This window comes from Neofelis nebulosa, chromosome 11 (genome assembly GCF_028018385.1).
Source record: "Neofelis nebulosa isolate mNeoNeb1 chromosome 11, mNeoNeb1.pri, whole genome shotgun sequence".
NCBI classification, from domain to species: domain Eukaryota; kingdom Metazoa; phylum Chordata; class Mammalia; order Carnivora; family Felidae; genus Neofelis; species Neofelis nebulosa.
The window spans coordinates 2,482,344-2,504,205 of record NC_080792.1 but is presented as its reverse complement, the minus strand read 5'-3'; the positions used below and the strand labels follow the sequence as shown (position 1 = coordinate 2,504,205).

Genomic DNA, 21,862 nt, shown 5'->3' with positions numbered 1-21,862 from the left:
AATGCCTAGTAGTGCGGTTGCTGGGTCGTAGGGTAGTTCTAGTTTTAGTTTTTTGAGGAACCCCCATCCTGTTTTCCAGAGGGGCTGCACCAGCCTGCATTCTCACGTTCTTTCTTAATAATAAAGCAGCACAGAGTTTTCATATGAAAGGACATGCTTTTCCCTGTCGGTATCAGAGACAAATATGCCTTCAAAGATTAAGTTCCTCAGTGGCGTCCCTGAGCTCACCTGGCCTGGACTGTGACACGGGGTTCAGCCAGCCTTGTGTGAGCTGCCAGAACGGCAAGGGACTGAGTCACTGGGGGTGATGACAGCCACTCAGCACCCAAAGCGGCCTCAGCCCCAGCACGGCCGGCTCCGGGAAACGTGGCTCGTCACCTGTCCCAGAGGCCCCCCGCCCCCTGCCGTCTAACACCCTCCACGTCACTGATGATTCACGAACAAGTATGTGCTCGGCCCCACCCGAGACCATGTTTTCGGTCACAGGTAAACCCCAAAGAGAGCTTAAAAACCGCTTCACACAGATCACACTCATCACAAGCTCAAAAGCCTTCTCGATTGAAACACACACACACGGAATGAAAGGAGCTGCGCTTCTGCTCGCTCCGTGCTCCCTTTGACGCTAGGGCAAGATTTCGGACTCCCCTTCCTCCCCGTCCGCACACGCACAATAACAGAGCGCCACAGACGCAGCGACAGAGCCATTAGGGAAGATCAGCCAGTGAAGTAAGAGAGCTCGGTGCATCCAGCTGGAAACAAGACGGCAAACAGGCCTGTCTCACAGTAGCACCGGCCGCCTCGTCTCAGGCCCCCAGCTGCTCGAGGGCCAAGGACATAAGTCCGGGACGGGAGACAGAAGACAGGTTTGCGGGCCGGGCGAACACGGAGGACATGTGACATCTGGTGCGTGTTCTGTCCCGTCCGTAGTGTTACGCAATTATTTTACTGGCGCCTGATTTCACTTTAATAACCAGTGTTAATATATCACTTACATCTAACAACCGCTCGGCTCTCAAGTTAGCAGCTTGCGAACTGGGTCACAGTTTCTGATAAAAACCAGCTTTGCCCACGAACTTGCAGACCTCGGAAACCCTACGGTAGCACGCGAGGACACGGAACATGAGCGTCGCACGGGTGTCCCGGCCATGGGGTTTTCAAGCCCCAAACCAGACGCTGGAGCCCTCGGGGTCCCGAGCCCGGAGACCGTCGGGAGCCCTTCCCAACCGCAGGCCCAGGATCCCGAGGCCTTGGCTTCGAAGGAGGAGCGGGCATGGAAGGGGTCCCCCCAGGGTGGAGGGTGGCCGGCTCCGAGCCACGGGGGCGCCGGGCAGGGGGCAGGACGGGACAGCCTGCGGGCTGACGGTCCACAGGCCGGCTGCTGACAGCTCGGCTCGTGGGTTTACGCGGCCTGGGGCACCGCGTCACAATCAGCCCGGCGCTATTTTTACTAAGGGTTGTTGAGGGGTGGCTGTGTCACTAATTACACCTTCTGTCTTCGGTAATTACACGGGTGTTTGTCCACTCACTGCCGCGCGACCCGCAAAGGTGTGAGCGTTCTTGCGTCAGTTGACGAAACAAGTGCCTGCTTCTGACCCTTCGACGGCAGAGTCAACCTTAGGGTCGTGTTTCTATGCAAATCGGTGATAAGGGACTTTCTCTTTGAGTCCGTCCTACAGGCAGGAGCACTGCTGACTCAACACGTTCTAGAATCTGCTGTAAACACTTAGTAAGACGATTCTGTAATGTTGGTAAAAAAGCTCTGTATCTCGGACACAGCACCGACATGCCCACCAGTGGGCACTGCGGCCTTTCCCTGCGGGGCACAAACACCTGCCCTCTGGGTTGGGAGCCCCCCCCCCCCAACCCCCCAGAGCTGGCTCTGGTCCCCAGCACGAGCGTGACTTTACAAAACCCAACGGCAGGAAGATGGTTCGCGTGACATTCTCTGGCTTGTGCTCAAGTCAGATGCGGACTCACCGTGAGTTTTCCAGAACTGTAATGAGAAGGTTATTGACTATTCACAGATTTTGGAAGGCTTCTTTCAAAGGGCATGTCTCTCATATTATTGTATTTCTCTCTTTTTCGGCGCTCACTGAAGTTCTCTGGAAGCAAGCAGGAGGGTGGACTCGAGTGTGCATTGAACCCCGAAACAGCCTGTGTCAACAGACGCTGTTGGAACGATCACGTGCCTGAATTCTGACCCGGGCGGCCCGCCTTGGAGCGAGACGGAGACAGAGCCACATGCTGTGGGCCTTCCGGGCTGCGGGGGGCAAGAACACCTTCTTTCTCTCTCTCTCTCTCTCTCTCTCTCTCTTTTTTTTATGTTTATTCATTTTTGAGAGAGAGCGAGAGCAGGGGGGTAGGGCAGAGACAGAGAGAATCCCAGGCAAGCTCTGTGCCGTCAGGGTGAAGCCCGGCACGGGGCTCAAACTCACAAGCTGTGAGACCATGACCTGAGCTGAAGTCACATGCTCCACTGGCTGAGCCCCCCAGGCGCCCCGAGACCTCTTTCTCACCATCGGAGGCTGTAGGGCACCAGCATCACCCTCGGTAGTTTCTGGTACTTCTAACTGTGTTTGTGTCGTTCACGGGATTTTGCCTTCTGCCTTCACCATTAACCTTTGCACGAAACTATATGACTTTGACAGAGACCAGAATTCTTTTCGCTGACAGAAAGGTGCTGATGCTTATCTGACAGGGTTCCAGGTACCCTGAGGATTAGGGTGACGGGGACGGAACATCCAGTGGGGCCGTGCCGCACCTCCAAACTTAGACCATTTAAGTCTAAGTGATTTAAAAATAAATAACATTTCAAATGTGGCTCTTGGGTCAAGCTAGCCGCACATCATGTGCTTCTGGGCCACATGCGTCTGAGAGACAGTTGAACGTTCCACCGTCGGCGTCGGGAGGAATCCTTTACAGGGGTGTGTGTGTGTGTGTGTGTGAGACAGAGACGCAGAGACAGAGACCAGGACTGACAGAGAACGAGCTCTGAGGTGCTGCTGAGGGTAAGGCACAGCGGAAGTCCCTACCTCGCCGTCTAAGAATTTACTAGATGTTGTCTAGATGTGTCCGTGTTTCAGACCATCAAACTATTTGGTACGTGCCTGTAAGGAAACACCTTCTGCTTTTCAGTTCCCCAGGCTTTCTTTTTTTTTGTTTTTTATTTTTTTTAATATTTTTTAACGTTTATTCACTTTTTGAGAGGCAGAGAGAGTGTGTGGGCAAGGCAGGAGCAGAGAGAGAGGGAAACACAGAATCTGAAGCAGGCTCCAGGCTCCGAGCTGTCAGCACAGAGCCCGACGTGGGGCTCGAACTCACGGACCGCAAGATCATGACCTGAGCCGAAGTCAGATGCCTAACCAACTGAGCCACCCAGGCACCCCTTCAGTTCCTGAAGCTTTTAAACATATGATTAACACAAGAATTATCTGGGTTCTCAAAGTTTCCTTTAGGTGATGTGCCTCGAAACTAGACATTATGCATTTATGGCTCTAACAATTGCCAACGCACTGCAGTCAAATCAGGAAGGGAAGTATTTCCGGGTGAATTCCGTGCTCAGTCAGTCTCACGAGGCTGCTGGCTGGAGCCTGGGCGGCTGCAGGGAGTACAGGCGCCCGGCCCGGGGCTCGCAGGCTGGCGACCCCGGGGGAGCCCGGGCGACCTGGAGCTGGTGGTGGGAGGGGTGCACTGGCCACACTCACCCACAGACTGTGCCGTCAGGACCCCCTCAGAAGCAGCGCCAGGGAGAGAGGGGGCCTGGGGACACATCCACGAGCAGAGCTGGCCCAGGTCAGGACCCTGTTGAACTTGACTTCCATGTGGGGAGGAGAGAGGATTAGCTCGAACCAATGATGGTTTCAAACAGAACTCCTTCTCACCCTTGAGCATGGTACAGCCAGAACGGAGTGTTCCAAACAGGCCGGGCAACCTAACAGCATCCATCCCATACCTGGGATGAGAACTTGCTGGACCCAGGGCTCCATGGAGGCGTGGCCTTGAGGAACCAGCCAGCAGGCGGACATGGTCTGCCCCTCGTACAGCTGGGATGTCGGTGGTTTCAAAGGAAACGTACACTCCCGTCAGAGGGAAAGACGGTCCGCACGTTGCTGGGTCTATTTGTACATCTGCAAACTGGTGTCTCTTTTCTCAGAGCATCCTTCGAATGGTCTCTGGAGAGTCTCATCAAGGAAGCGGGTTTTAATGATCATTAAATACGCGAATGAACTTTTCAGGGATGTGAACGCCCCCGGAGAGGCAACGTGCATGGGCTGGTGCCTGGCACGCACTCGGCTTTGAACAACAGCCCAGATAATCCGTTTAATTGGAAATACCAAACTACGAAGTTACTCCCCACTGTAAAACTTAGATGTGAATGTTTGCAAGCTCTCAGATTTTGTTTTTCAGTGTGGTCTATTTTTCCTTAGGCTGATTAAACAGAAACCTCCAGAAACATGGCCAGGCACCTGTGGAGAAAGTGTGTGAGGCCAGATACGACCACGAGGAGGAGTCCAGGCCACCCCCAGATGAAAGCAGGTTTTCAGGACTGTTGTCCTTGGCTAGGATTTCAACATTTTAACTCATCACTTGACTTCACTCATTTTGGAAAAAGGAGAAAATATGTCAACGCAGACTACTGGTTGTCTTTATTTTTCACATTTCCAGTAGGAATGATTCTGACGAGTGACACCCTCTACTTTCACGGGAGAAGAAAGAAATCAGGGGATTTTAAGGGCTCCTTTTTTTAAAGTTCATTCCCAAGGAAACTGATGTCAGTGTTCAAAAACAGAGACAGACAAAACAGACAAAGCTGAGAATTCAGATGTTAAGAAATAGTTCAAGGGCACTGGAAATCCTAATTCCTTAAGGTAGGTAGGAAATTGGGAAATGGGGAAATGCAGGGTCCCACGCCGAGTGGGATACAAACCCAGGGCAGCCTAAGCAACATACGTGGTCTCTGCCTGGAGTGCCTGAGGTGTATGCACCCTAACCTCAGGGCCCGTCATCTGTGAACCCTCTGCTCAGGGCCTGTGGCATAAAGACCATGTCCCAAGTGCCCGTCATGTACGGACCCTCTGCTCGGGGCCTGTTGTATACGCAGCTCCTCCCAAGGAACAGTTGGTCTGACACCTTCTATTCAAGCCGACGAAAGGTAAGGAATCCCTGTAGTAGCCAGTGAGCCAAATGTCTCCTCTCCCTGTGCAGGTGTCCTGCCCCGTTTCCCCAGGGCCATCGGCCAGGTGCAGCCTCCCCAAAGGCAGGGGAGTCTATTTTTAGCTTGTGGAACCAGTTTTCCCCGGAGCCTCTGTGGGAGGGGCCTGCTGAGAACCCTGTGAGTCTGGCCTGGAGCCGGGAGTTGGGGGGGGGGGGTTCAGTAGCAAACGTGGGCGCCCTCTGGGTCATCCAGGGCGGCTGGGACATTTTGGTTCTACCAAGTCACCTTGCTAGACAGGGAGCGACTGATAAAGAGCTGATAAGTTAGTGAGCTGGCGCTATCTGGAAATCAAATTCTACCACAACTCTTAAAAACACGGGGCATCAAAGGCAAAATAAGGGTTTCTTCATTTCTGGGAACGGGAAGGAATCACGGAAACGTTCTGTTCCCGTGGTTCCTCCCGGGGCTGGGGTCTTTGTCCCTCACACTCACCATGGGGTGTTCTGCTCTGTGCTGGGGCCACGGGCACAGGGCTGTCAGCCACCTTGCTACGCGGCCGTGCGTCCCGCCCCAGCGGTTACCAGCAATGCCAGGGTGGAAAGGGGGGCCTTTCCTTTCACCTTTGGAGAAACTCCAGAGTAATCCCTTCCGTACGCTCCTCCCTCCTGCATCTAACACATCTTCTTTAGGAGGAGAGAGAAGCCAGTAAGAAGGCACAAGGTGCTGAGTCACGGGCAGACACCCGAGAGCTGGAGACTGGAAGGTCCCGGCAGGAAGCGACTATGTCTCCTTCCCCAGCGCTGGACAGAGGGCCCGGCCGGACCAGGAAGCTGTGCAAACAACCAATGCCAAGACCCTCGTGCACGGCACGATGCGGGAGGTGAGGGGTGGACAGGCCAGAGGAGGAGGCCAGGGTTTGGGGGGGAAGGGAAGGGACTCTGCCTTGCAGCTGCCCCCCACTAACAGGTCAGCCCAGCACCCTGCCACGACAGAAGCTTTCCTTCCACTCTCCCGTGAGTCAAAACACGCCTCACAGGATTACATGCAGAAACACACAGAATGGGCAACAGTATGGCAGGAGCTCGTGTACTTGTTTTCTGTCCTGGTACAAGTTTACGTGCCGTGTAACATCTCTGGCACTCGCTCTGAAAGGCATCAAACATTTTCTGTCCAGTTACAAAACAGTTTTTTTACAAAGAGCTTTTACACCTAACAACACCTGCAGGAACCAGTGTCCGTAAATTTCCAATGTTGCAAACCATCCAAACGTTACACATCAGATGTCAGGAGACAAGAGCCTCAAGTGTAGGCTTTACTGGCGCTCAACAACCTTACTTAGGTAGAAGTAACAAATTAAGACCATGTCTCTGGGTTTTATGAGGTCCAACGACAGGAAAGAAACTGAGAGCCACAGAGTGGCATTTAGAACAGGAGTCACAAATCTGTCCCTACAAGACTTGCGCTCCCGCGGCCCTGACAGGCCAGAGCTCCGCCTAGGGCCCCTCTCCACTTTCACCTCTGGGGGAGACTCTGCCCTGGGTCAGAGGGCACCCCGGTCCCCGAATCTCCAGGCTCCACGGTAACCCGGCACAGAGCTCAACCCCTCTGCCCATTATGACAATGAGATTATCACTAGAATGGTTTGACCTTTAAAAATTAACAAGTCAGTCCCCGTTCAGTATTTACTGGAATCGTTGAAGTATTCATAAAATTTTTCCCTTTCGGCGGGAAAGGGAGGATTCCAAACCCATAGCAACGTCACAGACACGTAACTCCCTTCCCGCTCACCTTGGGCCTGAAATCGTGAGTCAAGAAACTAGATGATGCTGTTTGCAACTTCAGCTGAGGTAAAACATGGGTAAGAACAGGGTGTTCTCACTCATTCCTTTGCAGGGGAAGACCTGAAAGCAAATTCCGGAACATGTCGCAGTCGGCGGATACAGAAATGGGGTCCAAGCACCGAGCAGGAAGGACCCAGTGCTGCTGGGTGGGTTGTTATCATACAAAGACTGTGCTACGCAACACGACAAGGGGGTGGGCCTCCACTCAGTTCGGTCCCACGTGGCGCTGGGGGCACCCCGGCCTCAGTGCCAGGACGTTGTGAACTGCCATCTGTCTGTGGCTGTAACACTTGTCAGGTTCCGTGGAGTTAGGCACCAAGGACAAGGAGTGATTTCCCTTGCCTGCCCCCCACGGGTCAGGGGAGATTCAGCACGTCTCACCCCATGTCAGCCCCTTTTCCTCATCTGAAATGACCCTTCGGTGGTGGAGAAAAAGCCCCGGCCAGAGCGTGAGGCCACCAGGAGCCTGGTGGGTGGCAGACGTCGTGTGGGACATACAGAGGAGACTCCTTCAGACTCCCTGGAAGGAATCGGACCATTCTTATTGGCCCTTTCCCCTCTGGCGCGTCTGTACTTTCCAAGGGCGGCACAGCGATGGTGTGGGACGGGAGGGAGGGGGGTGTCACTGGCAAGGTCGTGGGCCTGGGGTCCTGGCCGAGGCGTGCGGGGTTCGGTCTGTCTGCCCTAGAGGTTTCTAAGGTAGGGGGTAACAATCCACCAGCTGTACCAGGAGCTCTGGCAGCCACCGTGTGCATCGGGAGGGTCGTGTTTAAGGACAAAACCAAACGCTGTTGGAGGGATGCTCCGAGCCCGGCTCACTTCTTACCTTGTGGCCCTTCTCGGCGTTTAACTCCCGCTTTCCGGCGTGGTTTCCCATCCTGAGCCGGTGCGCTGGTCAGAAGCTAGAAGAAAAACAGAAGGCGTTAGCCTTAAGGCTGGGACTCCCAAAGTTTCCAATCCGAGCAACAGTCCTGTGACACGTGCTCTGTTCTGCCCATTTCTGAAAGGAGAAAATAAAAACCCCCAGACTTGAGGCATGGGAAGCCTCACCAGCGGGTGCCTCTGTTGGCCCCCGATCCCAAGCCAAACACTGGGAAGTGGGGCCCCTGCCCGTACCCACACTCTGTTCAGTCTCCAAGACTCTCCAGTGTGTTCTCATCTGTAGACAAAGAACCCGGGTCGAGAACACTCGTGGATGGTGTTGACCCGGCGACCCGCACACACTTGGGGGGCACGCCTCCCCCCACCCCAGGCGTGGTGAGACGCATTGACAGGCAGAACAGGGCAACCCTCCTGAAAACGAGAGGCGGTCCACTCGGGCTCACTGTTTGGGGAATCACGTGAGCACAGAAACCGCAAGATCAGACCAAGGACTGCTTATCAGACAAGTATCCCAAGAATTTGCAGCATTTGCAAGGAAGATAAAGTTGGATTAAAAAAAAAAAAAACTCTGTTCCCCATTTGTATTTTTAACATAAACTTCAGCAGCAAATTCATGATTTTCCCCCCCGGAAAGGATCAACACTGCAGAATGTAGCCAAACCCACTCTACACCAATTGTGTTTCCACCTTCACCCTTGGACGTGCACCGACCACCAGGACCACTCACTCCGTCGCTGTGAACCACCAATGGGCCGCAGGTGCTGGTATTTAGGGGCAGTTCTGAAATGTAACTTTCCACAAGGAACCCTTTTTAACGACTAAGAGAGAACCGACTCCCTGCTGAACGTGACACAGCTTTCCTTGAAAGGTAACAAAACGAACTGTCTTCTGAAAACGGGAAGGATTTCTAAAACGTTACACACGCCTGGATGAAAGGCAAGAGTTGCCCCCCCAAAAGGTGCTCCTCAGGAAAAAGGGGAATTAATTGCTTAAGATCTGAATTTTTCCAAAGCCTCCCATGGCTCTGGATGCCTCTCAGTGACCCTGAAGGATGCCCTTGCCTTTGTCCACAGGACCCCAACTGAGGGCAGGATGGGTGAGAAAGGGATTTTCAAGCGTCACCTCCCAGGGTGTGTGTGAGTACATGAGCCGTTACACAGCAGAGACGAGCAACAGCCAACCACGTGTGGACAGAACACCCTTCCCACCTCACGCTTTGTAAATAGAAACTGGGGCGGGTGATCCCATTTCCAGTGACGGCCCCGGGAAGAGAAAGATTCGGTGACGTGGCAATAATGAGTTCTGGCAAATCACAGACACAGCTCTGGCAGTGAGAAAACACCATAAGCTTAGAGGATTCAGGTGAATTCCTCATTTTTGATGCATGCGAGTGAAAGAAACCCCCAATATTTAAAAATACATGCTTTAAAAAAGTTTTTTAATGTTTATTTAGTTTTGAGAGACAGAGAGAGACAGAGCATGAGTGGGGATGGGGCAGAGAGGGAGACACAGAATCCGAAGCAGGTTCCAGGCTCCGAGCTGTCAGCACAGAGCCCGACGTGGGGCTTGAACCCACGAACCGAAGCCGGAGTCGGACGCTCAACCGACTGAGCCACTCAGGCGCCCCTAAAAATGCATGCTTTTAAAGATGCAAGTTTACCTTTGCAGATAATTTCAGCCTCTGGTGTGATTCTGTCATCTCTGTACTCATTCATTTAAATTGGATCACCACAGAACCCTCACGGGGAAAATGGAGGTTTGGGCACCCATAGTACTTTACTCAATAAGGGGAGAACTCGTTTTTGTCATCTGGGAGTCTGCTCAGTCGTCAGGGAACGTGAGTGGGTGTTCTCCCAGGAGACCTGGGTCTGAATGTGGATGTGAAGCAGCTGTTACTCTGAGGTTTGATTTCTCTTGGATTCCACGCAGGGTTTTAACTGAATACTGAGAACTTGTGAGATGAAGAGAGGACACAGAATAAAAACGCATTACACACTTGTGGATCTCCCACTCTCTTTTAGAAATAAGAATTGACTATTCAAAACTAAACGCAGGCAGTAACAAATATTGTTCAAAGTCCATGATACCCAAAGCAATCTACACATTGAATGTAATCCCTATCAAAACACCAAAGCATTTTTCACAGAACTAGAACAAACAATTCTAAAATTCATATGGAACCACAAAAGACTCTGAAGAGCCAAAGCAATCTTGAAGAAGAAGAACAAAACTAAAGGTATCACAATCCCAGATTTCAAGATACGCCACAAAGCTGCAGTAATCAAAACAGTATGGTACTGACACAAAAACAGACAATGGAACAGAATAGAGATCCCAGAAATAAAACCACGATGATATGATCAATTAATCTTGACAAAGGAAGCAAGAATATGTAATGGGAAAAAGACAGCCTCTTCGATAAATGGTGTTGAGAAAACTGGACAGCTAGATGCACAAGAATGAAACTGGACCACTTTCATACACCAACACAAACATAAACTCATAATGAATTAAAGACCTAAATGCGAGACCTGAAACCACACAAATCTTAGAAGAGAACACAGGCAGTAATTTCTCTGACATCTGCCATAGCACCACATTTGTGTCCTATGACAAGGAAAACAAAAGCAAAACTAAACTCTTGGAACTACATTAAAACAAAAAGCTTCTGAACATCAAAGGAAAGAATCAATAACACTAGAAGACGACCTATAGAATACATTTGCAAATGACATATCTGACAAAGGGTTAGTATCTAAAATATGTAAAGTACTGATACAACTCAACACCAAAAGAACAAATAATCCAGTGCAGAAATGGGCAGAAGACATGAATAGACACTTTTCCAAAGAAGACATCCAGATGGCTAACAGACACATGAAAAGATGCTCAGCGTCACTCACCATCAGGGAAATACCAAACAAACCCACAATGAGATATCACCTCACACCTGTCAGAACGGCTAAAACAAACAAACAAAACAAGAAATAACAAGTGTTGGCAAGGATGCAGAGAAAGAGGATCTCTTTTGCACTGCTGGTGGGAATGCAAACTGGTGCAGCCACTGTGGAGAACAGTGTGGAGGTTCCTCAAAAAGTTAAAAATAGAACTACCCTATAATCCCGCAATCGTACTACTGGGTATTTACCCAAAGAATATGAAAACGCTATTTTGAAGGTATACACGCCCCCATGTTTACTGCATTATTTACAATAGCCCACGTGTCCATTGATACATGAATGAATAAAGAAGATGTAGTGTGTGTGTGTGTGTGTGTGTGTGTGTGTGTGCGTGCGCGCGCGCACGTACAGTGGAATATTAACCATAAAAAAGAATGAAATATTGCCATTTGCAACCATGTGGATGGGACTGGAGAGTATTATGCTCAATGAAATAAGTCAGTCAGAGAAAGACAAATACCATATGATTTCACTCAGGTGTGGAATTCGACAAACAAAACAAAGCAACAAAGAAAAAAAAAAGAGAAACAGACCAAGAAACAGGCTCTTTCTACAGAGAATACACTGATGGGCCCCAGAGGGGAGGTGGGGGGTGGGTGGGTGAAACAGGTGAAGGGGAAAAAAGTGAAACACAGGCAAAAGCAGTAACTGGAAGTCGGCAACTTGGACTTCCGGGGTCTTCTGTCTGAATGTAACGAGCGATGTTCCGTGTTCTCACCTGGGCACCCTGCTCTCCAGCCCCTACCCCCTGGTGCCCACCGCCTCCCTCACCGTCGCCCTGGCTGGCATTTGGGCAACTCCGGAGAGGTGTTCCGTCCTTCCAGAAGACAAAGCTCTAAGGATTTAACCTAAATCAGAACAGCGTGGGGTATAAATAGCTGGGGGTTGCTTGTGGGCAAACGCAGAGCAATGTTTGGACAGAGGGCCTTTGAGGTGCGGCTGAAACCCAATGATTGACCCCTCCCCCCCACCGTGGCTGAAACCCAGTGACCAATCTCCACCCCCCCCACCCCCCCGCCACCGACATACACACCGCGGCTGAAACCCAGTGACCGATCTCTCCCCAGCTGCGAAAGTAATGCTTTTTCCAAGCTGGTCTGTCCTGATCAAAACTTCATCACACTTCCAAGCAAAACTTCAGGCTGTACTTGGGAATCCCATTCCCAAAATATTTAATCAATATTCAGAAAGCTCAAGACCACCGGACCCGGGATAGACGGAAGTAACGCAAGTCCAGGTAAGACTTTTGAAGGCATACAAAAACCAGGTAGCTCTGACTGGCCTCTCAGATTCACCGAAGGAGAACTTACTTTATACGTATCATTTCGAGCGTGCAGATTCCAGCCCTAAATGCGCAACATGCAAACTGGGCGGGGAGAGAAAGACCGGGCATATGAGTGACAAGTAGCATCCGATCTTCATCTCAGATTAGGGCCTCGTCGCAGGCCAACGCCTTCCAAGGCACCTGTGGTGCTTGAGGGGCATCTTGTAGGACCTCGGGCAAACCACAGCGCGCCCACGAGTGACGGCCTGACCGCCAAGGGGGGGTCACAGGGGACTCACCGCCAGCCGCCAGCCTCCCGAACCCGCTGTGGACACAGGTGGGAGACTGGCAGGGCGTCTTTGGGCCACGTCATTTTTGCCATTAAGTGACTCGAGAGAGCAGGATTCTGGCGAACGTGTGGGGTGCTGCAAGGAAGCCCGCGGAGCGTGAGGCATCGCGGGTAATTCATCAAGCTTCTTGTACAACAGTGGCAAGAGGGAGGTGGGGGAGGGGAGGGCGAATGGCCTCTGGCTGTGGCCGGCTGCCACCCTCTCCTTAGAGGGAAGTCCAGGTCCAGAGGACACTCCTAGTCAGCGCCGGGGGTTTCTGGAACCTTCTATAATGCCCGCATGGTTACCCACACTGGTGTGAGCTGGGGGGGGGGAGGGGGAGCTAGAAGTGAGCATAAGCCTCACACGTGAGTGATCCAGTCTTACTGGAAAGCAACCCAGCCGTTGGGCCTTCGTGGTTTATAGTTCGCCCCTCATGCAGCCGGGACCCACGGCACCTCGGAGGGCACCCTGAAGGCACCCACAGGGACCGAATCCCCGGGGGTGTCTGGGTGCACCTGCACAGGAGGCTGACGTGCGCAGGGATGCGGAGGCACCACACTTCCAGCTGCTCTCACTCTGTGAAGGGCACACGCGGCAGGTCGGAGCCGGGCTCCAGGGCAGGCTGTGCTGGGTGACATGGGGCAGCTGGCTCCACCTCTCTGGGCCTCGGCTTCCTTTCAAGTGGAGGGAAGAAAAGCCCTCTCACTGCCCAGTGGTGAGAACGAGGCACCCCGTGGGGGGCTCTAGGCACCCTGGCTTCCGTCCCTCCGTCCCTCCATCCTCCCAGCAGGTGCATGGGAGCACGTGCTGGGGGGTAAACAGCTGCAGCCACCATCGCTGACTGCGTGTGTACCTCAGAGACCTTTCCAGGGGCTCCCCCAGGCGGGGGCATCCCCTCAGGCTGACAAGGTCAAGGGAAGGGAAGGGGGCAGGGACAGCAGCGGCCCTTGAGAAGCCCAGAAGCGACACCAAACAAGGAGCCCGTAAGGAGAGCTCCCCTGAACCACAGAGCAGCCCAGCACGGCAAGTTAACTGAGCACTTCTGCTGGTTCGAGACTGTAGTCACCATGCAGGCGACAAAGGAGACTGCGAGCAGGGGACTCCAGAGACAGCGGTTCCCCTATGGAAGAGCCTTCGGAAACGGAACGCTAACTGGCTGTGTCTGAGGCACCGCCACGAGCGTTTTTACAGGCAATGGGCTAACGTTATTGTGACACAGAGAAGGTCTCCATACCGGTCTTCCCAGAAATCACCCAGACCCTCTTACGTGCGCCCAAACCTCCCAGAATGCGGGGACTGAGCCTGGAGCTGCCCACGAAGCTGGGAGTGGCCGTGCGGGGTCAGGGAGACGGGGGCAGCTGGTCTGCTACTGTCCCTCACGGTGACTTTGGGCTCAAGGCATCCGCCTTGTAGGTTATGCAATTACAGGAAGAGCCCTGTAAGCTTTGTTCCCATTTCACAGCTGAGAAAGTGAAGTTCAGAAGACTGAATCTAGCTTTGAGGGTACTGTGCTTTTAGGAAAGTATTTTAAGTAAAACTAGGGATTGTTTTAACATACTATAAATATGTCTTATGTGGAATAAACCATTACAGTAGGTCTAAGCATCGTACATTTCTAAATTATTAATTGGCACAACAAAAGTAAGTAAGACCTTACTCTAGCAAGTAGCCTTGAAAACAATACGAACTTACAGGAACCCATTCCTTTAAACACCTGTATGGGGGGCGGGGTACACACGTTTAACAACGGGAAGGGCAGAGGCTTTCTTAAATCCCTACCGGGTATCTTACAAGAATAACTGGTGAGAAGTGCATGTGAGAAATTATTTGGGTTTTAATTCCCTGCCTGCCAATAGTTGTTACCTGTAGAGCTTCCTTAGCAAGTTTGATTTCTCTCGGCTTCTGGTTTTCCCTTGGGATCGGACACCTGTAGCAATGTGCTGTGGAGGGTTCAGTAACGTGATGGACCGACAGCCACGGCCCTGACCACACATCAGGAAGAGAACTGCCCTCTCCCCCTCTTACAGAATGGCTGGTATGTCACATAAGGTGCCGAATCCAGAGTGAGACAGACAGGGAGTTAATTAGGACCCCAAAGAGCCTATCTGCCACACATGTCTTAACTGGAAAAGTTCAACTTTCCTGTAATAATATTTCTTTAAAATAAATAATTGCTTCGTGATCAGTGTCGAGCCAGAGGGCGATGTGCCTTTGTCATCGGTCTCTGGTGCGACTGTTCACGTGTGCTGTTTCAGAGCAATGTTTTCCCCGTCCTGGGTGCACTTGCGGGAGTGTGGGCGGGGCCAGTAAGAAGCGCAGTGGCAGGGCACTGGGGGGTGCCGGGAGGGACGGGCTGGGGTCTGCACTGACCACAGAGACGGGTCCAGGCGTAGAGCCCACAGAGAATTTGCTAAAATCTACCCCCTAGGATCCCTGAGAGTCACTGCCAGCCGAGAGGAGCATTAACGTGTACTTACAGCAGCAGGATGTAAAATCCCACCGGGCTGGGAACTTCTGCTTTCTTTCATTTTTTAAATCACGAAGGCAATGTTTTCACAAGTCCATGTACTTTGTCATTAACCATTAACGGGAATTTTGCTTTTTACTAGACTTTAAAAGGTCAACAGACTTCACTGTCACTACTACAGTTCCTACTTCATCTGGGCCCTGGGTCCGAACGGCCCCCGCACCTCGTTACTGGGGTCCAGTAGCCAGTACCCAGGAGATGCCCTGTGGACACCTGCTGTGGGGCGGGGATCTGGGTCCTCGGGATGGAGTGTGTCAATCACGAGTATTGGAATCACCAGGTGCTCGTGTGTGTGCTGCTGGATTCTGGAGGTGGTCTGACTGTACATTCTAGAAGAATGCAAAGTAGGAGGAGGATTGTGGATTTGCACAGAAGGGGTCTATTTGACCTCTGAATCGCGGGTTGAAGATGGAGAGGAAAACTGTAGAATTTAGACTGATAGGGTGTAGTCAGGGTAGCCCGGAAATGGGGTAACCTGAATAAAGGTAGTAAGACAGGAGGCTGTGAAACTGCCAAAGGGGCATCATCATTTCCTTTTTGGGAACGCGAACCACAGACAGAAGGACCCCCAGGAGAGCTGCAGGCTGACCCTCCCAAGGGAAGCACCCTCGCCGTATCTGCCCTGCGCGGGGAGACCGCTAACCTCAGAGATCCCAGCATTTCCCGACACCGTCCGCCCCAGTGGTGAGCGGGGCTCCAAACGCTCATCAGTCACACGAGACATGTCCATCAATACAGCGAACTGAACACGAAGAGGGAGTCGCCAGCCGTCCCGTCCACCCCGGGGAAGGCCGCACACCCTTGGTGAAATGCACCCAAAGCAAACAGGGTCTCGTTTGGTATTTTTCAATTGAAAGGTCTAAAGGCTTTCTAGTCAGGACGGGTAGCGTTTTAAGGATTTTGAGCCATCTCACAAAAGGAGACGTGGGAGGAAGGGAGGGTTTTCTTAAGTTCAGAAGCTCATTGTTCGGGATGAAAGCAGCGTTGAGGGAACAGACTCGGAGTCTGGGCCCCTGGTTGGCTGCGACCTGGCCCCCCGGCCTCGAGCAACTCACCTAACCTCAGCCTCGGCCCCCACTTGTAAAGGGGGCGGTGACACCTGCCTGACCCACCTGAGCAGGCGGCTGTGAGGTTCGGGTAACGCAGCCGCACCGTGACACGTGCAGGAAGCGGGAACGCGGGACTGTCTCCGCAGTAGGCAGCGCTGGGCAAAGACGCTGAAAAGGATTTGCGAGCCGTCGTCTCGGAAACCAAGCCGCGGTCAAAACCCTCGGATTCGACCCACGGGCACCGGTGAGCAGCCGCGACGCGGGCTCCGGGCTGGGCGTCCTCAAGCTCACGCCGGAGCGGCCGCGCTCTCCGTGGCGCAATTTTGAGCCTGGGGACACAGGCGTGAGGCTGAGCCGGGCTGTTCCACGCCCTGCACGTCCGCACCAGGCTCCGTCACGGCAAGCGGGCGCGTGCGGATCTGCGGCGTGAGCAGCACGGGGAGGGGAACACGGGGGGCATCTGGAAGTTGGGGGTTCTTTCCAGCACGTTGGGAAACGAGGCAAGGAGGACGCCAAGAGCGCTTCCGAAGGCCACTCGCGGGCTAGACCTCACGGCGGGCGTGGGGGTCCGGCAGCGAACAGCAGGTGACGTGCTCGTCAACCGCGGGAAAGCTTACGGGAGCCGAGGTGAGAATGGGGAGTCTGAAGCAATTTCCGGGGCAAGCACTTGAACGATTCGTACAGCAGAGATGAGAGCAAGCGTCTGGACGCTGGTGTGCGTGCGAACACACAGCCCCCAGGAGAAAGGAGGCAGGGAGGCCGAGGGAGGCTGACCAGGCTCGGTTTGAGTTTCCGACTCAACAGCACGCGGGCCTCGGAATGGCCCGGTGACACCCCCGTTTTCTCCCATTTCGTGTCACTGGAGGGAGAGTCCTCAGCGGTCCGGACCCCCTTCCCCCTCCCCTCCTGGCTGATGACTGGGTCTCGCCCCACGAGGCCCCTCCCCGGCCTGCTACTGCACACAGAGAAAAAAGTCTCCGGGCACAAACAGGCGGTAGGAAGCTGGCCTTGCCCCGTATCACAAGTCACGTTGAGACGGGCCTTGCCGACGCGTGGGGAGAGGATCGGATCGGGGCACCCCCTTCCCCCGGCAGGTGGGAAGTCTGGAGGCCCCGCAGCACCGCTGGCCCGACTCCGTCACCGCGAGCGAATGCTGGGCCTCGCTGCCCCTGTGAGGCTCCGTGTCAGGCAGGCAGCGCACAAGCTGTCCCAGCCAGGGGCCCAGCACCGGGACGAGGCAGGCGGGGGTTCAGAGCGGAGGTATCTAGAGCCTGAGTAACAGGGGTGGGCAGGGCATGCCCTTTCTTGCAGACGCTCCCCGCCTGGCGCTGAGGATTCTGGCCCACATGGCTCCAAACGCGTAAACCTGGGACGGTGAATGTTACTTCCCGGAGGTGCTTGGAAACAACTGGTTAATATTTTACAGGCACCTGAAGATACAAACCTTGGGTCAGAGGATAATCAACCCCCGCAGGGGCCTTGCCTTCCGGGACCGGCCCACGGGCATCCCCCTCCTCGGCCCCCGCGGGGAGTCACGCGTGCGACATCATCACAGGGGTGTTAGGCCACACGGCCCAGGGCGCCGGCCATCAGCCACACCTGCCCGGTCACCAGAGATCCGGGGGTGCCTCGTGACCCGGGGCACTGTCAGCGGCAGTGAGAAGAAACTCAGACGCTCTGGGCATTGCTCAGAGCCCGGGCCAGTGATCAAACGACAGAACGATGTGTGTTCGACTCAGTGCATCTCAACCCACCTCCACGACGACTCATACATTCCTTGACATCAGGCATGATGGCTCATGATCATTAAGCACAGGGAGGAAATGCGCCTGCTCGGGCAGTAGGTTTCTGTGTGGCCTGGGGCCAAAAGAGCATAGTCTGAGTCTTAACTAAGATAAAGCTGTGTTTCTTTCCGAAAACACAGAGAACATTCGGATCCTAGAGCTGTTGATCTAAAACCTCCAGATCCAAATCACCAACCCCTAAGTGGTCCCACAGAGACAGCAGATCTCACTGGCACCTTATCTTCACACAGGCACGCAGCACAGTACTGAGTGACTTCTTTCCAGAACCTTCCAGATTGCAATCAGGGAAAAGAATGCTACGCCTGGTCACCAACCCACCGTGGCCTGCAGGAGACCCGGCTCGGAGCCGTCTAGTGGTCCCGAGGCTCACCCGGGCGTGCCACAAGTTACTGGGTGAGTCTGCACTTCTCGAGACGCAATGGAGAGATCCAGGACGCTGCGGAGTGGTAATCGTATTTACAGAAATAGCAGGAAGACGCGTCGCGGGAGAGCAGGACGCAGCGACGGGGCTGTGGGTTTGGATCCAGGAGGCCGACAGCAGCCGTCATGACGGGGTGACGACGTGACAGGTGCTAGATGGACGCGTCAACGGTGTGGCTTCTTTGTGTTCCCCCTGCGCTGAGGGGGGGCTCTAACTGAGCTCTCGGTTTACAGAAGATGAGCCTCTGACGGTCCCTGAGTTCCGGCTCAAGCTCGGCCTCGAATGGACCCGGGCACCTGGGCACGGCCTCCAATTTCCTCTGAGAAAGGATTTCTCCATGCATTGAGTCTTGGCTTCATTAAGGACAAAAGCTCCATCCAAAGGTCAGAGGCGGCCCCTCTTCCTCCATCTCAGGCCTTTTAACGTATGCTCTCCTGGTACAAAACACATTAGCGACAACTTCACAAAGCCTTCCTTCCTCACCTCCTTCTGCCTAAAAACCACCGCAAAGCAACAGTAAATAATGAAGCTTGACACGACCACATCATGCAATGAAGTCTCTTTTCAAGCTGTTCCTGAAAAACGGCACTTAAAGGAATAATTACAGGGGCGCCTGGGGGGCTCAGTCAGTTGAGCCTCTGACTCTTGGTTTCAGCTCAGGTCACGATCTCCAGGTTCGTGGGTTTGAGTCCCGCCTTGGGCTCTGTGCCGACAGCCAGGAGCCTGCTTCAGATTCGTGTCTCCCTCTCCCTCTGCCCCTCACCCACTCATGCTGTCTCTCTCAAAAAGAAATAAACTTAAAAAAAATAAAGGAATAATTACATAACAGGCAATCAAGAGTGCAGGAAGCATATTGTGAACACAAGATTGCCGGAAGCTTGCATTCTGAACTTGAGCTTTTGAAGCAGTTTCTGCGCAGCATTTGGTTTCTAAGTGGTACCTTGAAGGCGTAGGAAGATCGATATCCTTTCAGAAGGCACTGATTTATTACTACCAGGTTGAGGCCTTATGATTTTCTTGTTCCATCAAAATCAAGATCGTCTGGGATGGCCTTTTGTAGGCTATAAAGTGCTTCCCTGGTGAACTGCTATAATACTATCATGAGGGGTCTTAACCCTTCATACTCCATACAAACCACAGCATTTCTTACTTGACCCCCATCCCAGATTCAGATGAAGGGCGGGGACATCTAAAGGCAGAGCGGAACCAGCTTACTTGAAAGAGCAAAGGAACGGGACATGTGGCAGAAAACAGGCTTGGGGCAGAAAACCCGGATTCTAATACCACCTGCCCGTGGCAGTGAGGCGGCCGTGGACGGGCCCCCTGGCCTCTCTGGGCCCCGTTTGCTGTGTTTCTGGAGAAACAAGGGGCTGGACAAGGCTGGCTCCAGACTCGGCAGCCGCTAATAGCGTTCAGATTCCACCAGGGCTGAGCACAGACTTCGCACTCCCTGTGTCTTTACAACTGGAGCGTTTCCTGACAAGGTTTAGGCAAAGCCGCCCACGCTGTGTCCGACTGCTGACGACAGCTGGCTTCCTGAAGCCAGAGGCCAAGTCCAGGATGAGATGCTATGAAAACTCACGACGTGAGCGTCTCCTTGGTGCTCGGTGCCAGAAGGAGCATCGGAGGAGCAGGGCGAAAAGAGCTGGACTGCGTCACGTGCCGACACGAGCGTGTACTCGCCCGTGCACGCCCATGCACGGTGCGTCCGTGCTGTCTCTCTCCCTCTTCTGAGATCCGGGGCGGTAGGAGGACACAGACGTGTTATCCCACCGGTCACTTTGAAGGTGGATCCTCAGACCTCACCTAACCTACTTGTGCCTGAGACCTTTCTAGAGCGAGACAGGGTCCACCTGGGAAAGAAAACCCCACAGGCTGTCGGAGGCCAGTTCCAGAGGCACACTGCTACCTTCCCAGCACCACAACGGTGACCAGGACGTCGTAGGTACTCGAAGATGTCCCCTCTCTCAATCACATGTGCACATGCCCATTTACACGTGCACGCACACACACACACACACACGGCACACGTGTGTTTGGAGACCCGTTGTCGGTCTGTGGCATCCCACGGAACCGGAGCAACCTGTGAACCGTGGGGAGGCCTGGGGAGTAGCAGCTGCCGGGAGGTCCGTCCAGCCCGGTGCACCGGCAGGGGAGGAGTTTCGGATCCAGGGGCACCGAAGGGCCGTCTCGGGGCAGAGCCCTCTGAAAACAGAAACCCTTGCTCAGAAGGAACCAGAAAGGAAGCGTGGGTCCACACGCCAGTTGGGGTGCCGAGCACAGAGGGCGGCGGCCAGAGTCGCAGGCCCCGCCCTCAGCTCCGCACAGAGCCTTCCGACGCTTGGTCGCATAGGGACCAGAGGAGCAGAAGTGGTGGAGGGTGTGGAAGCCCCGGACCAGAGCCTCCCCCACGCACTGTGTGCAGGTGCCCATGGTCAAGGGCAAACACGGGCTCCTATGGGACCGGGAGGTGATCCAGCACGGAGGTGGGACGCAGCCCTTCAGAAGACAAGGTGGCCCCGGGGTCACATAAAGCCGCACCTGTGCTCAGCTCACCAGTCACTGGTTACGACAGGCCTGGGTGACACCACGTGGAAACATACTACAGTGTGTAATAGATGTCGAGGGGCGAGCATTCTTACGTGAGTTAATTACCCTTTCAGAGTGCTAAGGTAGACATTATATTCTAATAAAACTTCGCCCAAATGTCGTTAAACAGAAGCACCCGAAGCCAGGTGAATCCAAGCAGCATCCGGCACGGCGACTGGCCGCCAGGTGGAGGGCAGCCTGGTTATCTGGTCACCGGCCAGGTTGCCGGGGCAGAGGAGCCCAGCAGGGACCACTGGTGCACGAGCCAGGCCCACGGCTGAGGCTGTCCCAAGACCTCACTGTAGGCACGGCGTGGGGCCTGGGCTTCCCTGTCTGCACGTTTTCACATCTGCCCTCCCCTGGCCTCCACCAGACACCATCAGATGTCTGTGATCAGTCAGGGAGCCCAGAGCAACCACGCCCGGGACCCCACCCGATGACAGGTGTCACGGTCATTAAGTGTCACTCCACTGGAGGAGGTCAGGGACAAACCCTGGTTGAGCCCGGGGTGCCTTCTTCAAATTCGTCTTGGAGCCCACATCACGAGGGCAAATGGAGTCACGTCCCGGAGACGCAAGGTCTGAGGTGACCGGATCACGGTAGCTCGCGCAAAGGCACCACCGGCGACCGTCTCTTTCTTCATGAGCAAATTCAGTTGTGTTTTTACTTTTGGAGGGGCTTGCAGTTTGTCCCAGTTCTAATGTGCTCTCCCATTAAAACGTTCTTTTCCTACAGCACACTTCACTTGGGTGTTGCTAATCCCCTGTAAAGGCAGATCTACGGACCCTCGTTTATAGATGGTGTTAGGACGGTTCCCTAAAGTGGTTTCGACCGTGACCTCGTGCTGCATTTTCAGGGAGTTCATCTGCCGACTGTGTGCACTCACACCCTGCTTCACAGAGCAAGTTCCCACCAGCAGCCTGAAATGAGTAAGGTCAGCTTCCAGCATCTGGTCTAAATCCCTCTCTCTTCAAAAATGAGTCTGGACATACGCAAACGACGACAGAATAAAAGAGCCATCATCTCCCGTTTGGAAC

At 53.7% G+C, this 21,862-nt stretch overlaps 1 protein-coding gene across 7 annotated transcripts in view; it reads right to left on the bottom strand.

Annotated features, from left to right (window-relative positions):
* Positions 1-21,862, bottom strand: part of MBP (myelin basic protein) — a 116,440-nt gene that overhangs the window by 83,839 nt on the left and 10,739 nt on the right. For all 7 annotated transcript variants that reach the window (XM_058691776.1, XM_058691775.1, XM_058691777.1 and 4 more), the window contains exon 2: positions 7,823-7,898. In XM_058691776.1, coding sequence (XP_058547759.1) covers positions 7,823-7,898 — 76 coding nt within the window. The remainder of the gene's footprint in view (positions 1-7,822; positions 7,899-21,862) is intronic.